The sequence below is a fragment of the Bufo bufo genome, chromosome 3, assembly GCF_905171765.1.
Source record: "Bufo bufo chromosome 3, aBufBuf1.1, whole genome shotgun sequence".
Taxonomy (NCBI): domain Eukaryota; kingdom Metazoa; phylum Chordata; class Amphibia; order Anura; family Bufonidae; genus Bufo; species Bufo bufo.
Genome location: NC_053391.1, coordinates 553,781,177 through 553,799,398, shown reverse-complemented (window position 1 = coordinate 553,799,398; position 18,222 = coordinate 553,781,177). Strand labels below are relative to the sequence as shown.

The window sequence follows — 18,222 nt, the reverse complement described above, 5'->3', positions numbered from 1 at the left end:
AAAGGGATCTGAAGTGAGAGCTGAAAGCACCAAGTTTAAATCCCAGGGATGAACCCTACCTTTACAGACTGGGGATAACTTAGATACTGCAGTCAGAAACCTCTTAACCCAAGGATGATCAGCTAACTTAAAACTCAAATAAGGCACTTAATGCTGAAATCTGCACTTTTAAAATGCTAGGTCTAAGCTTTTTTTCTCCATCCCTCTTGTAAAAAATCCAATACAAGTGTAATGTCTGGGATATCTAGCACATCCAATGGTCTATTGGCAAATCTGTAAAAAGCCCTCCAAACTCTCAAATAGATATCTGTAGTGAACTTCTTACGACTCGCCAACAGAGTGGCGATAACTTTCTCAGAGAGCCCTCTTTTCCTCAAAATTTCCCTTTCTACAGCCAGGCAGTCAGGTGAAGATTTTTTTTTTAACTTCTGGGTGAAAGATTGGACCCTGAGCCAGAAGTCCCAGGAATTCAGGTAGAACCCAAGGGGTGGCTATCAACATGCTGTAGAGCCAAGAAAACCAAACCCTCCTTGGCCAAAAGGGAGCCATCACTATGACCGTGGTGCTTTCATCCCTGATCTTCCTGAGGACTCTAGGTAACCACTAGAGGGTGAAAGGCATAGTAAAGGCCCCTCTCCCAGGATTGAGCAAATGCGTCCACTGCCTTTGGATGCTCCTTCGGGGAAAGAGAAAAGAAACCCTTTACCTTTCTGTTTGACCTGGTGGCAAAAAGATCCATCTACGGGACACCCCATTAGGCTGAAATCTGATTGAATACCCCCTGGTCTAGGGACCATTCCCCCTGGCATAAATGACGACTGCTAAGGAAATCTGCTTTTACATTGTCTGCTCCTCTTAGATGTACTGCAGAAAGATAAGAGAAAAGCTTCTGCCAGATTGAAAATTTTGTGACTGAGGGACATCAGACCCGGAGATCTTGTACCTCCCTGCCTGTTGATATAGGCTACTGATGTCATATTGTCTGAGTAGATTCTGACGTTTCTGCCTCTGATGATCGAGAGACTGTGTGTCAAGGCTAACCGGATTGCATTCAGTTCTTTGAAATTGTGAGAGACAGGGAATAGTTGTCCCAGCTTCCTTGCAACAGAAGAGACCCCACATGGGCTCACCATCCGTATGGGCTGGCATCCGTGGTCAAGGGAAGGACTGCTTCCCTGCGTCACGGAACCCCTCTCTGTAGATTCTGCAGATCCATCCACCACCCCAAAGAACTCAGGGCCTGGGGTGATAGAGAGATCTCCGAATCCAGAGAGGGGACACATCTGTCCCAAACTTCCAGAATTTGAAGCTGGAGGGGCCTTGAATGATACTGGGCCCACTCTACCCCTGGAATAGAGGCAGTCATGAGACCCAGCACAGACATGGCCTCCCCTCAAAGAAACTGACTGACGAGAGAAAAGGATCTGAACCCTCAACCTGATCAGAAGAGCCTTCTGTAGGGGCAACAGGCACCTCAGATCTGGAATCTAGGATCATCCATAAGAAGCTGCACTTCTGACTTGGACACAAACTGGACTTGTCCAGGTTTATATCCCATCCTAGTCTGTCCAGAACTTCCCTTAACCAGGCAATTTGTTCCATCAGGATCTGACTTGACCGGGCGACAAGAAGAAAATCGTCTAGATAGGGCATGATAACTATGTCCTTCTCCCTCACGTGAGCCATCATCTCTGCAATGATCTTTGTGAAAACCCTCGGGGCCTGAGATAGTCCAAAGGGAAGGGCCTGAAACTGAACATGTAGGATCTCCTTCTCTAGCTGAACTGCTACCCTCAAAAATTTCTGGTGGCTGGGATGGATAGGGACATGATAATATGCATCCCTCAGATCTACCGTGGCCATATAACAGTCTGGAAAGAGATTGTTCAACGCCGACCTGATGGATTCCATCAGAAATTTCTCTTACACCAGATAATTGTTCAGAGATTTTAAATTTATTATTGTTCAAAATGAACAATTTCGGTTTTCTGACAAGAAAAAGGGTTGAGTAAAAACCTCATGTCACCTCCTGCCTTGGAACTTCCACCAACACCTTTTTCTCTAATATGGAAAAAACTCCCGAGATGATGGCAGACTGTCTTGGGGGGATCTGACCGATAATTTATCACAAATTTTAACCTTAAGCCCTCTCCTATAACAGAATTTATCCATGGGCTGTTTGAGATCCTCTGTCACTGACCTGAAAAGAGAGACAGACGACCCCCACTGGAGGCCTGGCGTCATTGGGCTTGCTTTTTTTAGGCATCTGACCCAGAAAAAAGAAACCCCTTAGACTTCTTAGCTGCTCCCGCAAACTGTCTAGCCCAGTGGTCCCCCATAAGTGCGTCATCCACAGATATCCCCCATAAGTGCGTCATCCACAGATATCCCCCATAAGTGCGTCATCCACAGATATCCCCCATAACTGCGTCATCCACAGATATCCCCCATAAGTGCGTCATCCACAGATATCCCCCATAACTGCGTCATCCACAGATATCCCCCATAACTGCGTCATCCACAGATATCCCCCATAACTGCGTCATCCACAGATATCCCCCATAACTGCGTCATCCACAGATATCCCCCATAACTGCGTCATCCACAGATATCCCCCATAACTGCGTCATCCACAGATATCCCCCATAACTGCGTCATCCACAGATATCCCCCATAACTGCGTCATCCACATTACATCCACATCTGCAGACAAAGTTTAATAAAAGTAAAAAATGATAAAGATAAAATGAAATAATAATCAAGATCCAAATAAAAGAAAGTACATATAAAAGTATGTAAAAACACACTCTGGGCTCATGCCCACGAATGTAAGGGCGTCGTGTATGTGCTGCGGACCGCAATGCACGGACACATACCATGGGGCAGCTGCATGAGGATCGCGGACCCATTCACTTGAATGGGGTTCGCGATCCGCATCCGACTGCCCGCACCGCAAAAAAGTAGAGCATGCTGAAGTAAATGGGTCCATGATGCGGGCTGTGCAGCCCGCATCATGGACCCATTCACTTCAATGGGTCCAGGATCCGGGATATGAGTGCTACAGTGTGCTTCTGTGGTGCTTCTGGCTGTGCCTTCGCACCGCAAAAAAGTAGTGCATGCGCTACTTTTTTGCGGTGCGGAGGCACAGCCAGAAGCACCACGGAAGCACTCTGTAGCACTCATATCCCGGATCCTGGACCCATTGAAGTGAATAGGTTCTTGATGCGGGCTGCACACGGCTAGTGCCCGTGTATTGCGGACCCGCCGTATGCGGCCTGCAATATGGCAACGGCGGGCACACTGTCGTGTGCATGAGCCCTAATAGTCCTCACTGGTACTGTTGACGCAATATTTTAGGTTTTAAAAATGTGCCTCTCGAAAGAAATTTCAATCGTGGTTTTGGCGATATTTGGCTCAGTTGACAAAAAAGTTTGCCCACCACTGGTCTTGCCCTTTCTTTCCCCTTGAAACCTTCTCTATGAAACTTGGGACGGAAGGATCTCCTAGGGAGCTGCTGACTGGTGGAGGGAAAGCCCTTTTTTCTATCAGATGCCTTTTCTAGTAAATAGTCAATGATGGGCCCAAATAAGTATTCACCTTCACACAGAATGGTGCAAAGCTTAACTTTAGAACTAGCATCCCCATTCCAGCACTTTAACCAAATAGCTCTACGAGCAGAGTTAGATAAGGCGGAAGCTCTGGCAGATAACCTTAATGAGTCAGCGGAAGCATCGGCAAGGAAATCCAGAGTATTAAATATAGTAGGGAAAGAGAATATTAACTACTCCCTAGGGGTACCCCTTTTTATGTGAGCCTCCAGCTCCCCCATCCACACATTTAGGGATCTAGCAACAGAAGTGGTGGCAATAGCAAGTATAAAGGCCGCCATATCCTCAAAAGGAAGAGCAGCTTTTTTTTATTTATCTTAGCTACTGGGGCAGCAAGTTTTGGGGCCCTATCCCAAAAGCAGGACACTTCTTCATCAAAAGGATATTTATGTTTTACAGAGGAAGGAATAAAAAACTCCCTATCAGGTTTTTTTCCACTCTTTAGCAAAGACCTTCCTTCTCTTGGGGCCCAGACCCTCAAACAGAGTCTTGAACTGACTGTGGTGGCTTCTGGTCAACTAAGCCGATGGTAGCTCTTACTGCTTTGACTAGGGAGTTAATGTTCTCAGCATGAAAGAGCTGCTTCCCTGCGGATTCGTCAGAGGACTCATTAGATCAGGGATGGCCAACCTGTGGCTCTCCAGCTGCTGTAAAACTACAACTCCCACCATGCCCTGCTGTAGGCTGATAGCTATAGGCAGTGTGGGCTTGCTGGGAGTTGTAGTTTTGAAACAGCTGGAGAGCCTCAGGTTGGCCATCCCTGCATTAGATGATAGCCATTCTCCCTCTTCCTCCAATCCTAAAAATACATCACTGTCACTGGAGGAGGGATTAGATACAGCTGCAGAGGTACTAGGGTGGTTTTTAAGCAGACCGCTAACCGGATAATTTAACCTCACGGATCATCTGCCTTATGCTGCCCATAAGAGGCGGAGCTTCCTCCTCCATTAACTTGCTCACACATGCTTGACAAAGGGGTTTAGCCCAAGCAGAAGGTAGCTTCCTTTTACACACAGCACAAGACTTTTCTTTAGATCTGGAGACCTTTCTAGAAGACTCCTTCGATACCTAAACATAGAAGATGACCCCCATGAGGAACATGCAGCAGAAATATCAGGGTACAACCCCTTTTACCCCACCATGGTAGCGGTGCATCATTGGTGGTTTCAGCGCGCTGAATCTCCTCCTTCCTTAAACAGCAGTATCAGTCAGAATGGAGGAACTGACAGCTTCTTCCACACCAGCATGGCAGCCACAGAGGTTCGCAGACGCCCCTGGAAGGCAGAAACCCTCCTGGACCGAGTAGGAGACAGAGTGGGGTAGGAGAGAGAAAGAGGTCCAGTCTCTTGCAGCAGCTCTTAAAGGAGGCTTACACCACCCAGGATAACCCTTTCAATACTATAAACTAAACTAGTCCGGGCTCCCGCAGCTCCTCTTCAGCGGTTCCGATCCCCATCTGTCCCCTAGGACAGGAAACAGAACTGAGGGTAGAGGTGGTGGACCCTCTTTTAAAGCGGTTCTGGTTCCCGTTTCCTGTCCTGAGGAGGGGGATGCGGTCTCTCCAGGGGTGCTGTCATAGGTGAAGGGGAAAAATAAGCAGATTACTAAGGCGGATCCTTACATATAAAGAAAAAATGTGGGGGATTCAGTCAGCACAACCCTGTATGCAGGTGCACATCGCTATGGCGAAATACACATACAAATGCAAAAACACAAATGCAATAGCACTCTGCAACCAGCACTCTGCCCTGCCTCTATGCTGGATGTTGAATGAGGCATTGGTGTACATTTTGGCCAAAGCGTAATAAGCCACTCACCACGTCAAGGTCGCCTCTATGAGTGGTCCCTAACACTAGTACCTACCTGTTATGGGCCATGATAGCCACACAAAGTCCAGGGAGCTCAGGTACAGCATACACGCCAGACACACTCTGCTTTTAACCCCGTCAGGTGCCGTGACAGCTTTCATCGGATCCAGGGATGCAAGTACCAACATGCATGCTGAGCCCACTATATACTTCTCCTGGAGCCAAATGGCTACTGGTAGGCGCTGTAAAAGCAGACTCCGTTTTATACTGACTTTAAAACCAGCCTCCAGGGCAGACTAACTGTTCAGGTGTGCATGACTGCATGGAGATCGCCACGCCTCCAATATATACTACAAAGAAAAAATGTGGGGGATTCAGTCAGCACAACCCTGAATGCAGGTGCACATCGCTATGGCGAAATACACATACAAACGCAAAAACACAAATGCAATAGCACTCTGCAACCAGCACTCTGCCCTGCCTCTATGCTGGATGTTGAATGAGGCATTGGAGTACATTTTGGCCAAAGCGTAATAAGCCACTCACCACGTCAAGGTCGCCTCTATGAGTGGTCCCTAACACTAGTACCTACCTGTTATGGGCCATGATAGCCACACAAAGTCCAGGGAGCGCAGGTACAGCATGCACGCCCGGCACACTCTGCTTTTAACCCCGTTCGGTGCCGTGGCAGCTTTCATCGGATACAGGGATGCAAGTACCAACATGCATGCCGAGCCCACTATATACTTCTCCTGGAGCCAAATGGCTACTGGTAGGCGCTGTAAAAGCAGACTCATGCTGTGCCTGCGCATCTGGACTTTGTGTGGTTATGGGCCATGATAGCCACACAAAGTCCAGGGAGCGCAGGTACAGCATGAGTCTGCTTTTACAGCGCCTACCAGTAGCCATTTGGCTCCAGGAGAAGTATATAGTGGGCTCAGCATGCATGTTGGTACTTGCAACCCTGTATCCGATGAAAGCTGCCACGGCACCGGACGGGGTTAAAAGCAGAGTGTGCCTGGCGTGCATGCTGTACCTGCGCTCCCTGGACTTTGTGTGGCTATCATGGCCCATAACAGGTAGGTACTAGTGTTAGGGACCACTCAGAGGCGACCTTGACGTGGTGAGTGGCTTATTACGCTTTGGCCAAAATGTACACCAATGCCTCATTCAACATCCAGCATAGAGGCAGTGCAGGATCCTTACATATACCAATTAGGAACAGCTGATAACTAGCAACTAATACAACTATTTTACCAGAGAAGTGGCCTTGATTGGTTGGATCCAGGTCCGAGATATTGTTTGTTGAGTCTAGTTTCAACTTACGATAGGTCAGAAAAGACCATTGTATGTTAAAAATATTGTATCCTGATGTCATTGTATCTTGAGGGATCACTGTATATATATATATATATTAGGGTTGTTGCGGGTATCGAAATTTCGATACCCAATCGATACTTTTGTCCCGGTATCGATACGATACCGGGATTTCCGTTTTTTCGATACTGGGCTGCGCTTCTGCGCAGTCTAGTATCTCTGAACATGAGCGCGCTGCTATCGGCGCGCTCATGTTCTCTCTCAGCAGCACGGGGAGAAGGAAGCTGTCCTCCCTCCCCCTGTGCTGCTGCCGCTGCCACCAATGAGAAGAGAGGGGCGGAGGAGGGGCGGCAATGAGAAGAGAGGGGCGGAGGAGGGGCGGCAATGAGAAGAGAGGGGCGGAGGAGGGGCGGCAATGAGAAGAGAGGGGGTGGAGGAGGGGCGGCAATGAGAAGAGAGGGGGTGGAGGAGGGGCGGCAATGAGAAGAGAGGGGGTGGAGGAGGGGCGGCAATGAGAAGAGAGGGGCGGAGGAGGGGCGGGCGCACTGCGCCACCAATGATAGGATTACTATCGGAGCGATGGGAGGAGACATCAGCTTCACTAGTGGGCGTTCCTTTTCCCTGCGCTGCGATTGGACAGCGCTACAGCCAGGGAGAAGGAACGCCCACTAGTGAAGCTGATGTCTCCTCCCATCGCTCCGATAGTAATCAGCAGCATGTGGAGCAGGAGAGGAGACAGTAATGGGGCACTAGTCTGCGGGCGAACGGAGCGGCGCCCAGGACTAAATGGTGAGTGCTGAGACATCGCTGGGCGCCGCTCTGTGTGGCCTAATAGTGAAAGTCTGGACTCATATACAGTAGTCAGTCTTTAACACATACAGGAGGCGGGTGCCGGCAGCAGAATCGCATTGCCGGCACCCTGCCCCTGACAGGGAGCTGCGATCAGCGGCAGTTAACTGCCGCTGATCTGCTAGTACCCGCCTCCTGTATAAAGGGGTAAAATCATTGGTGGTGCAGTGCACCCCCTCCCCCTCAATCCCCCCATCCCATTAAAATCATTGGTGGCACAGTGCGCCGGCCCCTCTCAACCCTCCAGTATTAAAATCATTGGTGGCAGTGGCCACAGGGACCTCTCCACTCCCCCTCATTGGTGGTGCAGTGGCAGCTTCTGATCGGAGCCCCAGCTGTGTAAGCCTGGGGCTCCGATCGGTTACCATGGCAGCCAGGACGCTACAGAAGCCCTGGTTGCCATGGTAACATCCCTGATGCTGTGTGCACAAAGCACAGAGCAGCAGGGACAGTGTGGAGTCCTATTCACCCTGATAGAGATCTATCAGGGTGAATAGGAAAAGGGATGAAAGATCCCAGGTTCTAGCCCCTAAGGGGGGAAATAGTTATTAAATAAAAAGTGAAAAAAAAAAAACACTAAAATATGAAGTATAAATCACCCCCCTTTTCCCAATTTCACATATAAAATATATAAATAAACATATTACATCGCCACGTAAGAAAAGTCCAAACTATTAAAATATAAAAAAAAAATCTAGGTGGTGAATGCCGGAACAGAAAAAATAAAATAAAAACTGCGCGATTCGCCATTTTTAAAAATGAGGAATGCACGTGGCTTTTTTTGTTTATTTTTTTCGCGTGGTATCGAATGGTATCGAGTATCGCAATACTTTTTCATGGTATCGAAACCGAATCAAAAATTTGGTATCGCAACAACTCTTATATATATATATATATAGCCACTTTTCCCATGAGCCCAAACAAAATTTGAAGGCTTTGTCCACATCATCTTTAAGTCTCTTTTGTGGGTTATTGCAGCAGGTAGCGCTATTCTTGTAAAGTGAACTTACGCCAGTGGTCATACAAGAGAGCACGGACAAAGTTGCAGCAGCTAGATACTTCCAAAAGATGAACGTCCATCACTCAGAGGATTAAAGATCGCCAGACACACAAAATGCAATGACTGTTTCACTGCCCTACAATATGCAACTGGGTGATTTTAATCTATTTAGAATAAAGATGTCATGGCTTTAGCTCTCCAAGTACTGGACATTCATCTTTTGGAAGCTTATTTTTGCCATTAAAATAACAGACGCTTTGAGGAAACACAAATAGGCCCCATTATACATCTTTGAGGGTCAGAAAGCACAGTGCCATGTATGTGCTTGCATGTACAGAAAGGCAGATGGACACTTCAGACATTTGACAACTTTAATATTTTAGTTTTTTTCTTTTCAGAGAAAATATCTAGCGGATAAAATGTCACGAAAAGTCCTAAACATAACAGAACTATCGCTGGGACAAAGTAAAACTGTCACTTGACAATCTCAGCAAAAATTTATTTCTCAGCCCACAGGCATGAAAGAAGTAGGTTACAATTGTAACAAATAGAGTCTTAGAAAATGTATTTTTATATATTTTGTACAATACATCTCTACTCGTATATACTACAGAAGCAATCCAACCCTGAGCTGATAAGGGTGTATTTTTTAAGATGCTCAATGAGGGGTGCGGCACCTGAGGGGTTAATTGTGCGGATCACGGCCCCCTGTAAGAGATCAGGTGCTGCCAGGCAGCAGGGGGCAGTTATGTCCACAGTTCTTAGTATATTCTAACTTGAAGCTTCCCCATCACTATGGGAACGCCTCTGTGTTAGAATATACCATCGAATTTGAGTTAGATCGTGAAAACTCAGATCCGACAGTATATTCTAACATAGAGGCGTTCCCATGGTGATGGGGTCGCTTCAAGTTAAAATATACAATTGGATTGGAGACAATTGGATTGGAGAAAACTCCGATCCCATGGTATATTAATAGGGACTCCTGACTTTACATTGAAAGTCAATGGGGGACGGATCCGTTTGCAATTGCACCATATTGTGTCAACGTCAAACGGATCCGTCCCCATTGACTTGCATTGTAAGTCAGGACGGATCCGTTTGGCTCCGCACGGCCTCAAACGGATCTCACAAGCGGAACCCCAAACGCAAGTGTGAAAGTAGCCTTATAAGGGAAAATAACATTCCTAATACAGAATGCATACTAAAATGTGGATTGAGGGGTTAAAAAAAAATAACCTTTGAAAAAGGACCTTTGATGACATAATTGTGCTCACCACGTGACGTCAGCACAGGTCCTGCTGAATGAAGATAGACTATTGCTATCTTCATTCAGCAGGACCTGCGCTGACGTCACAGCGCTCACCACGTGGTGAGCGCGATGACGTCAAAAGGTCCTGAAAGAAGAAGCAAGAATACTATGCCAGGTGCGCGATCAATTGGATGAGGGGAGTTAATATAAATATTTTTTTTAACCCCTCAATCCACATTTTAGTAAGCATTCTGTATTAAGAATGCTATAATTTTCTCTTATAACCATGTTATAAGGGAAAATAATAAAATGAATAGAACACCTAACCCAAACCTGAACTTCAGTGAAGAAGTCCGGGTTCGGGTACCACATTCAGGTTTTATTCACGCGGAACGCAAATCACAGTCAAAACTGACTGCAATTGCATGCCTACCAGGAGCAAATCCGGAATGCCCGTGTCAAAGAGGCCTAAAATAAAAAAAATTATAATTTGCACCGCATTCCAAAATGCCCTTACTATTAAAATATAAGCGTCTTTATCCCATACGGTGAACACCGTAATGGGAAAAAAAAATAATATCAAAGTGGCAGATACAGATGTTTTTTTGTTGCTTTACCGCTCAAGAAAAAAATTATTAAAAAAGTGATCAAAAATGCATACTCACTCCAAAATGGCATAATTAAAAACAGATTTTTTGTTATAGGGGTCAGAATATGGCGATGTGAAGAAAAAAATAATTATCCAAAGTTTTTAATTTTTTTGCGTATTAAAACCTAAGAAAAGCTATATAAATTGGCATCACTGTAATCATATTGACCCAGACAATTAAGGTGACACCGTAAAAACAAAACCTAGAGGACTGTGGTAGAATTAAGGGTTTTTCCCCCATTTCAACCCATTTTTTCCAGCTGCCCTCTACATCGTATGCAAAATAAAATGGTGCCACTACAACGTACAACTTGTGCTGCAAAAAATAAGCCCTTATATGGCTATGTGAACGGAAAAATGAAAAAAGTTGTCTACATATTGCCATGTCAGGAAGGGGTTAATCTGCTCTGCTTCACCTGATCTATACCATGCTGCCTGCAGACTTTACTGCATTTCGTGGTGATAATTTTGCTTTTAAAGCTGACCCAAGATGTTAAGTGCTTCTAAATAAATATATTACCTGGTATCCGATTTCTGCAAAGGCTTGTCCAAATGCATTTGCAAATCTTTTTTTAAACACTAGACCCAAACGTTCCACTCTCTCGGTTATCATGGTCTTTGGATTTACTGTGCAGTTCTGCAAAGAATGAAAATGGAGTTATAGTATAGATAGAATTGTGTTTTATGAGACCTTTAACATTGTGGCAGTTATATTTCAATGGAGAAAAAAAAAGTTAAACATATACCAGTATGTGTATAATATGTGTGAAAACCACAGGAGAGTGAATCTCCTAGACAGGAGGGCATCCGAGTATGATCAACCCTATTAAGGCTACTTTCACACTCTCGTTTGGTGCGGATCCGTCATGGATCTGCACAGACGGATCCGCACAGATAACACAACCGAATGCATCCGTTCAGAACGGATCTGTTTGTATTATCTTTAAAACTGCCAAAACGGATTTGTCTTGAACACCATTGAAAGTCAATGGGGGAAGGATTCATTTTCTATTGTGCCATACTGTGTCAGTGAAAACGGATCCATGCCCATTGACTTTCATTGTGTGTCAGGACGGATCCGTTTGGCTCAGTTTCGTCAGACGGACACCAAAACCCGCCTTCAAAGCGGAATGGAGGCGGAACAGAGCCAAACTGATGCATTTTGAGCAGATCCTAATCCATTCAGAATGCATTAGGGCAAAACTGATCAGTTTTGGACCGCTTGTGAGAGCCCTGAACGGATCTCACAAACGGAAACCAAAACGGCAGTGTGAAAGTAGCCTAAACCAGGAATATTGCCTGTTAGGGTTAAGGTGGTTTTCCGCAGATATTTATACTGACTTATCTTCTGGATAGGTTATCAGTATCTGATCGGTGGGGGTCCGATGCCGGGGACCCCCGCCGATCAGCTGTTCGAGAAGGCAGCGGCTCTCCTGTGAGCACCAGGGCCTTATCTCAACTTTTCCTGGGCTATTGACGACATGTTCGTGTGTCACGTGGCCTAGGTGCGGCTCAGCCCTATTCAAGTGAATGAGGCTGAGCTCGATACCAAGCACAGCCGCTATACAATGTACAGCGTTGTGCATAGTGAGCTGCGCAAAGTCTGTGGCACTTACAGGAGCACCGGTGCCTTCTCAAACAGCTGATTGGCAGGGGTCCCAGGTGTCGGACCCCCACCGATCACATACTGGTGACCTGAGGATAAGTTATCATTTAAAAAATCCTGGAAAGCCCTTTTCATCATTCTGAGTGAAAACCAATTTTTTGTTGAAATCCATGGCCCTGTTTTATGAGTTAGTTTTTTTTTTTTTATTTAATTTTTTTTAAAAAGAAATTTGCAGTTCATTTTATATGCTAATGAGGTGTTCAGTGTATCAAGGGGCAGGCCTAGCCCCTCGGAGCACTGCTTCATCACCACCACCCTTCTCCCTAAGCTACTCCCCCCTCCCCTTTTGAGTGACAAGGTCAGGCATCCTCACTGTCCTCCTGCTTAGTGCTGTAATCCCACACATGTGCCACTGAATGTTCAGTACATCGCAGTTAGCCTTCGCTGATGCCGAGATCCGCACAACATTGGTGCATGCAAAGTTCAGATCTCAGCATCAGAGAAACTCGATTGAGATGCACTGCACATGTGTGCGATTACTGTGCCAGGCGGAAGGCAATGAGGATGTCTGGCCCTGTCACTCAATGATAGGAGGAGAGTGGCTAAGGGATAAAGGCAGTGGTGAAGCTGTGCTTTGAGGCGCTAAGGCCTCTTTCACACTTGCGTTGTTGGGATCCGGCGTGCACTTCCGTTGCCGGAGGTGCCCGCCGGATCCGGAAAAACGCAAGTGTACTGAAAGCATTTGAAGACGGAACCGTCTTCCAAATGCTTTCAGTGTTACTATGGCAGCCAGGACGCTATTAAAGTCCTGGTTGCCATAGTAGGAGCGGGGAGCGGGGGAGCAGTATACTTACAGTCCGTGCGGCTCCCGGGGCGCTCCAGAATGACGTCAGAGCGCCCCATGCGCATGGATGACGTGATCCATGCGATCACATGATCCATGCGCTTGGGGCGCCCTGACGTCACTCTGAAGCGCCCCGGGAGCCGCACGGACTGTAAGTATACTGCTCCCCGCTACACTTTACCACGGCTGCCAGGACTTTAGCGTCCCGGCAGCCATGGTAACCACTCTGAAAAAGCTAAATGTCGGCTCCGGCAATGCGCCGAAACGACGTTTAGCTTAAGGCCGGATCCGGATCAATGCCTTCCAATGGGCATTAATTCCGGATCCGGCCTTGCGGCAAGTGTTCCGGATTTTTGGCCGGAGCAAAAAGCGCAGCATGCTGCAGTGTTTTCTCCGGCCAAAAAACGTTCCGTTCCGGAACTGAAGACATCCTGATGCATCCTGAACGGATTTCTCTCCATTCAGAATGCATTACGATAATCCTGATCAGGATTCTTCCGGCATAGAGCCCCGACGACGGAACTCTATGCCGGAAGACAAGAACGCAGGTGTGAAAGAGCCCTAAGCCAGCCCATCGGGGCAATCAACATCTCATTAGGATACGAAACAAACTGCAGATTTCTCAAAAATAGAGCCACAGATTTCAATAAGCGAGGGGTCATTACAATCAGCATGATCAACCCCAACAGGCAGTATTCCTGTGGTTGATCATGCTGACAGATGGTCCTCAAAGATACAGTGGAATATGATAAACATGGTTCCACACCCCCTACAGTTTTGGCAACACAGTAAATGTAAGCCAATTCAATTAGGGTAGATTCACACAACCATATTCATGTGCCTGCAATTTTGCAGAACAGGTGCGGACCCATTCATTTCAATGGGGACACAAAAGATATGGATACTGTGTGCTGTCCACATCCATACTTCTATTCCGCGTCCCCACAAAAAAGATAGGAATGCCCAATGCAAGAATAGGCATTCCTATCATGGGGCTGGCTGTGTGCGGTCCGCACAATGTGGAACACACGGCCAGTATCTGTGTTTTGCAGATCCGCAATTTGCGGACCACAAAACACATACAGTTGTGTAAATGTAGCCTTACTGTAATATTTGACACTCAGGACATCCACTTTTGCTTGCCTGCAATCAGGGTGGATTTGATTTAAATCAAACTGATTTAAATCACGTTTTAAATCACTAGTCAGTAAGGCTTGATTTAAATCATAGTTTTCTACATAAAGACTAATTCTTGCTGGTATAACTTATAATATGCAAGTAGATGAAGATTTTTAGAACAACTTTTCATATTAGTTTGATTAAGTTGATTCTGTATTCATAGGTTTGTAGAAGTTAGGATTAAGGTCTTTTTCTCAACTGTGTTCATGTCATAACATTTTTGCTGTGAAGAAGAGGCATGTGATCTCTGCTGAGTCAAATTCAGTTTTGAGAACTGCAAAAGTAAACCAAGCATCTGTGATAATATCTTGTAGGCAGAAAAACTGCCCAATAATCTTACAAAAACCTCTGTTAAGAGCATGACATTGTAAATGGACAAAGGGGGAAACTAACTCTTCTTAGGGAGAGAGTACCTTTATCAGTGTGAGGAGACTTTTAGGCCATACATGCTCCTCTGGAATTCTGGGAGGGAAGAAATGCAAATGAGCTCTTAACAAGCTTTGCCTCTAATGCCACCAGATGTAAGGCAGCTATCCTATAAGTCAATATTCAGCTCTTAAAATAAGCCTTGGAGACATGACTTGGATATTAAATAAGCCAGCACCTCATCTGCAGACAGCTGTTTCAGACACAGGCCTCCTACCCAGTTAAGCCAGTACTCTCTGCTCTGCACTGATGAGGGGCAATCACCCCGAAACAGGTGTCTGCAGATGAGGTGCTGGCTTATTTAATATCCAAGTCATGTCTCAAGGCTTATTTAAAGAGCTGAATATTGACTTATAGGATAGCTGCCTTACATCTGGTAAAAAAAAAAGGGGGTTAGTCAGCACCTCCCAGTGCGCAGGTGCACGCTGCCATGGCAAAGACCTAGAGGAAAAAAAGAGACAATGCCGCAGCACTATGCAAATCAGACAAAGTACAACAATGCTTACAAAAATTATGGTGCTAATACTACGCTTATTTATAAAAGCGAGATCCTTGGACAATGCATTTTGCACAAAACCATCTAAGCCCGTCTGCCGAACGTCAAGGCGATCTCTGTTAGACGGGTCCTAACACTAAATACTACCTGTTATGCGCCATAATGACCGCCATAAAATTCAGGGAGTGTTGGACCCACATGCATGCTGGAGATGTGGCACTCAAGCGAGTCGTGCACTCCTGATTAGCCTGTCTGCCCCATAGGCTGATTTTTTTAAATTATTTTCAGTATAAAGCTGTAGCCTGCTTTCACTACATTCATTGGAAGCTGTCTAGCACCAGGAAGGGTATAGAGTGGGCTCAGCATGCATGTTGGTACCTGAATCTCTTGTAATGGAGGCCATTTTGGCACAAAAAATGGAAAAGGGCAGAGTGGATCCAACATGCATGTGGGTCCAACACTCCGTGAATTTTATGGCGGTCATTATGGCGCATAACAGGTAGTATTTAGTGTTAGGACCCGTGTAACAGAGATCGCCTTGACGTTCGGCAGACGGGCTTAGATGGTTTTGTACAAAATGCATTGTCCAAGCATCTCGCTTTGATAAATAAGCGTAGTATTAGCACCATAATTTTTGTAAGCATTGTTGTACTTTGTCTGATTTGCAGAGTGCTGCTGCATTGTCTCTTTTTCCTCTATGCCTTACATCTGGTGGCATTAGAGGCAAAGCTGGTTAAGAGCACATTTGCATTTCTTCCCTCCCATTGTGAATGGATTAATGGAATGTATTTACCAAAAAAATTAAACATATACAGCCTTATTCTACATAATTAAAAAACGAATCTTTATTTCATGATGGAATAACCTTTGGATGGTAATATATTTTCCTCAAAAAGCATTTTATATAAAAAAAAAAAATCAGATTTAAAATTAAAAAAATCTGATTTTTTTTGATTTTTTTTAAAAAAATCATAGATTTTTATCCACCCTTCCTGCAATGAACAGCTGAAAATGTGCATATAGTTCTGCTGCAGACAAAACAAGATATAGACTACAAATGATCATGCAGACCACGGTCACACAAATAAGAAAAATGCTGTATTTTAAATACGCAAATACTCTGTTTATAATCTCTTCATATCTTCTTTTTAGAGATTAAACCTTTTTCAAAGTAAACATTTTCTTACTTCCCTCTATGAAGATCTGCCAAAATACTTAGCAATAAATATATAGAGCATGCATCCTCAAACTGCGGCCCTCCAGCTGTTGTAAAACCAACTCTCACAATGCCCTGCTGTAGGCCGATACCTGTAGGTTGTTCGGGCATGCTGGAATTGTAGTTTTGCAACAGCTGGAGGGCCGCAGTTTGAGGATGCCTGATATAGAGGAACTATGGACCTATTGACATATGAAGATGAAAACGAATGACATACATGTCAGCAGAGGTGACCAGTCCTCGTTAAGGATCACTTCCACAGTATATTTATCGACTGCACAGACTAATTGATTAATAAAATCTAGTGGGCATGCCAAGACCTAGACTCTACCAATCTGATATTGATGGCCCATTCTAAGTGTGCATTCACACGGCCGTAAGTGTTTTGCGGTCCGCAAATTGCGGATCCGCAAAACACGGATACCGGGCGTGTGCGTTCTGCAACGGTGTGCTGTCCGCATCTTTTGCGGCCCATTGAAATGAATGGGTATGCACTAGTTCCACAAATTTGCGGAACGGATGCAGATCCATTTATATGGTCGTGTGAATGCACCCTAAGGATAAGCCATACATATTATAATTCTGGAAAACCTCTTTTACCATTTTTACGTACTTTATTAGGGAGCTCATTATGTAGAAAACATTCACGCTACATTTATTGAATACCAAAATGTCTTACCTCAAAGTACAAGTTAAGAATTTCTGATGGTTCGTCACTGGACGAATGTAAAATATTCATCAACTGGTTAATAGTGTTCATTGCAGCTCTGTTTTAAAAGGCAAAATAGAAACAATGTCATTAATACAAAATACATAAACAATTTTGAGAAACTTGACCACTAACAAAAAAAAAGTCAGATGTTCCATGGTACACACAGTACAAATAGATAAAAAAATACTTTAAAAAAATTAGCAGGGATCAAAAGCATCCAACGAGAAAAGGATTTTACGGTAAGTACAAAAATCTATTTTTACGTGCAGGTCCGCTCCCCCTCATGCCAGCGCTATGCTCTGAAAACAGTTGCTGATTCAGCAACCATTTTCAGAGCATAGCGCTGACATGAGGGTGAGCAGACCTGCACGTAAAAATAGATTTTTGTACTTACCGTAAAATCCTTTTCTCGTTGGATGCATTGGAGGACACCGCACCATGGGTATAGCTGCCACTAGGAGGCTGAGGCTAGAAAAGAAAAGTGTTGGCTCCACCCAGATGGGCTATACCTTCTGCTCAGACACTAAACTAACCAGTTGGTCCAAAAGCAGTAGGAGCATCAACAAACCAGACAAACAGTGAAACCAACATGTCCTAAACCAAAAAGAGGACCATTATCAAAGGGTCCCGGGAAATCCAGAAAACCTGAACGAAGAAAAAACAACAAGGGTAAGATCTGTGTCCCCCAATGCATCCAACGAGAAAAAGATTTTATGTTCAGTACAAAAATCCATTTTTCTCGTGAATGGCATTGGGGGACACAGCACCATGGGACGTCCCAAAGCAGGCCCCGAGGGTGGGAGAAAACAGCCATGCGAAGAACCTAGCGCAAAGCCGTTGCAGAACCTTGAGACCCAAACTGGCATTAGCAGAGGCCAAGGAATGAATATGGTAAAATTTGGAGAAGGTGTGAACTGAGGCCCAGGTGGCGGCCTTGCAGACCAGGGAAGCAGAGGCTAAATGCCAGACAGCGCATGATGCCCCGACCGCACTAGTGGAGTGAGCTGGAGATACAGCCAAAGCACCCGAACCACATCCAGATGGTGGAAAGACCGCTCTCTGGGATGAGAGGTGTTGGGACAGAAAGAAGGTAGAACAATCTCCTCATTAATGTGGAAGGAAGAAACCACCTTGGGAAGAAAGGAGGGAACTTGGCGCAGGACAACCTTGTCCTGGTGAAAAAACAAAAAGGGACAGACACGAGAGTGCCGCCAGCTCGGAGACTCTGAGATTGGAAATAATTGTAACTAAAAATGCAAC

The 18,222-nt window shown here is 45.4% G+C and overlaps 1 protein-coding gene across 4 annotated transcripts in view; it reads right to left on the bottom strand.

Annotated features, from left to right (window-relative positions):
• Nucleotides 1-18,222, bottom strand: part of RB1 (RB transcriptional corepressor 1) — a 350,867-nt gene that overhangs the window by 176,098 nt on the left and 156,547 nt on the right. For all 4 annotated transcript variants that reach the window (XM_040425458.1, XM_040425460.1, XM_040425459.1 and 1 more), the window contains exons 12-13: nt 16,930-17,017; nt 11,004-11,120 (exon numbers count right to left, since the gene is read on the bottom strand). In XM_040425458.1, the coding sequence (XP_040281392.1) occupies nt 11,004-11,120; nt 16,930-17,017 (205 nt within the window). The remainder of the gene's footprint in view (nt 1-11,003; nt 11,121-16,929; nt 17,018-18,222) is intronic.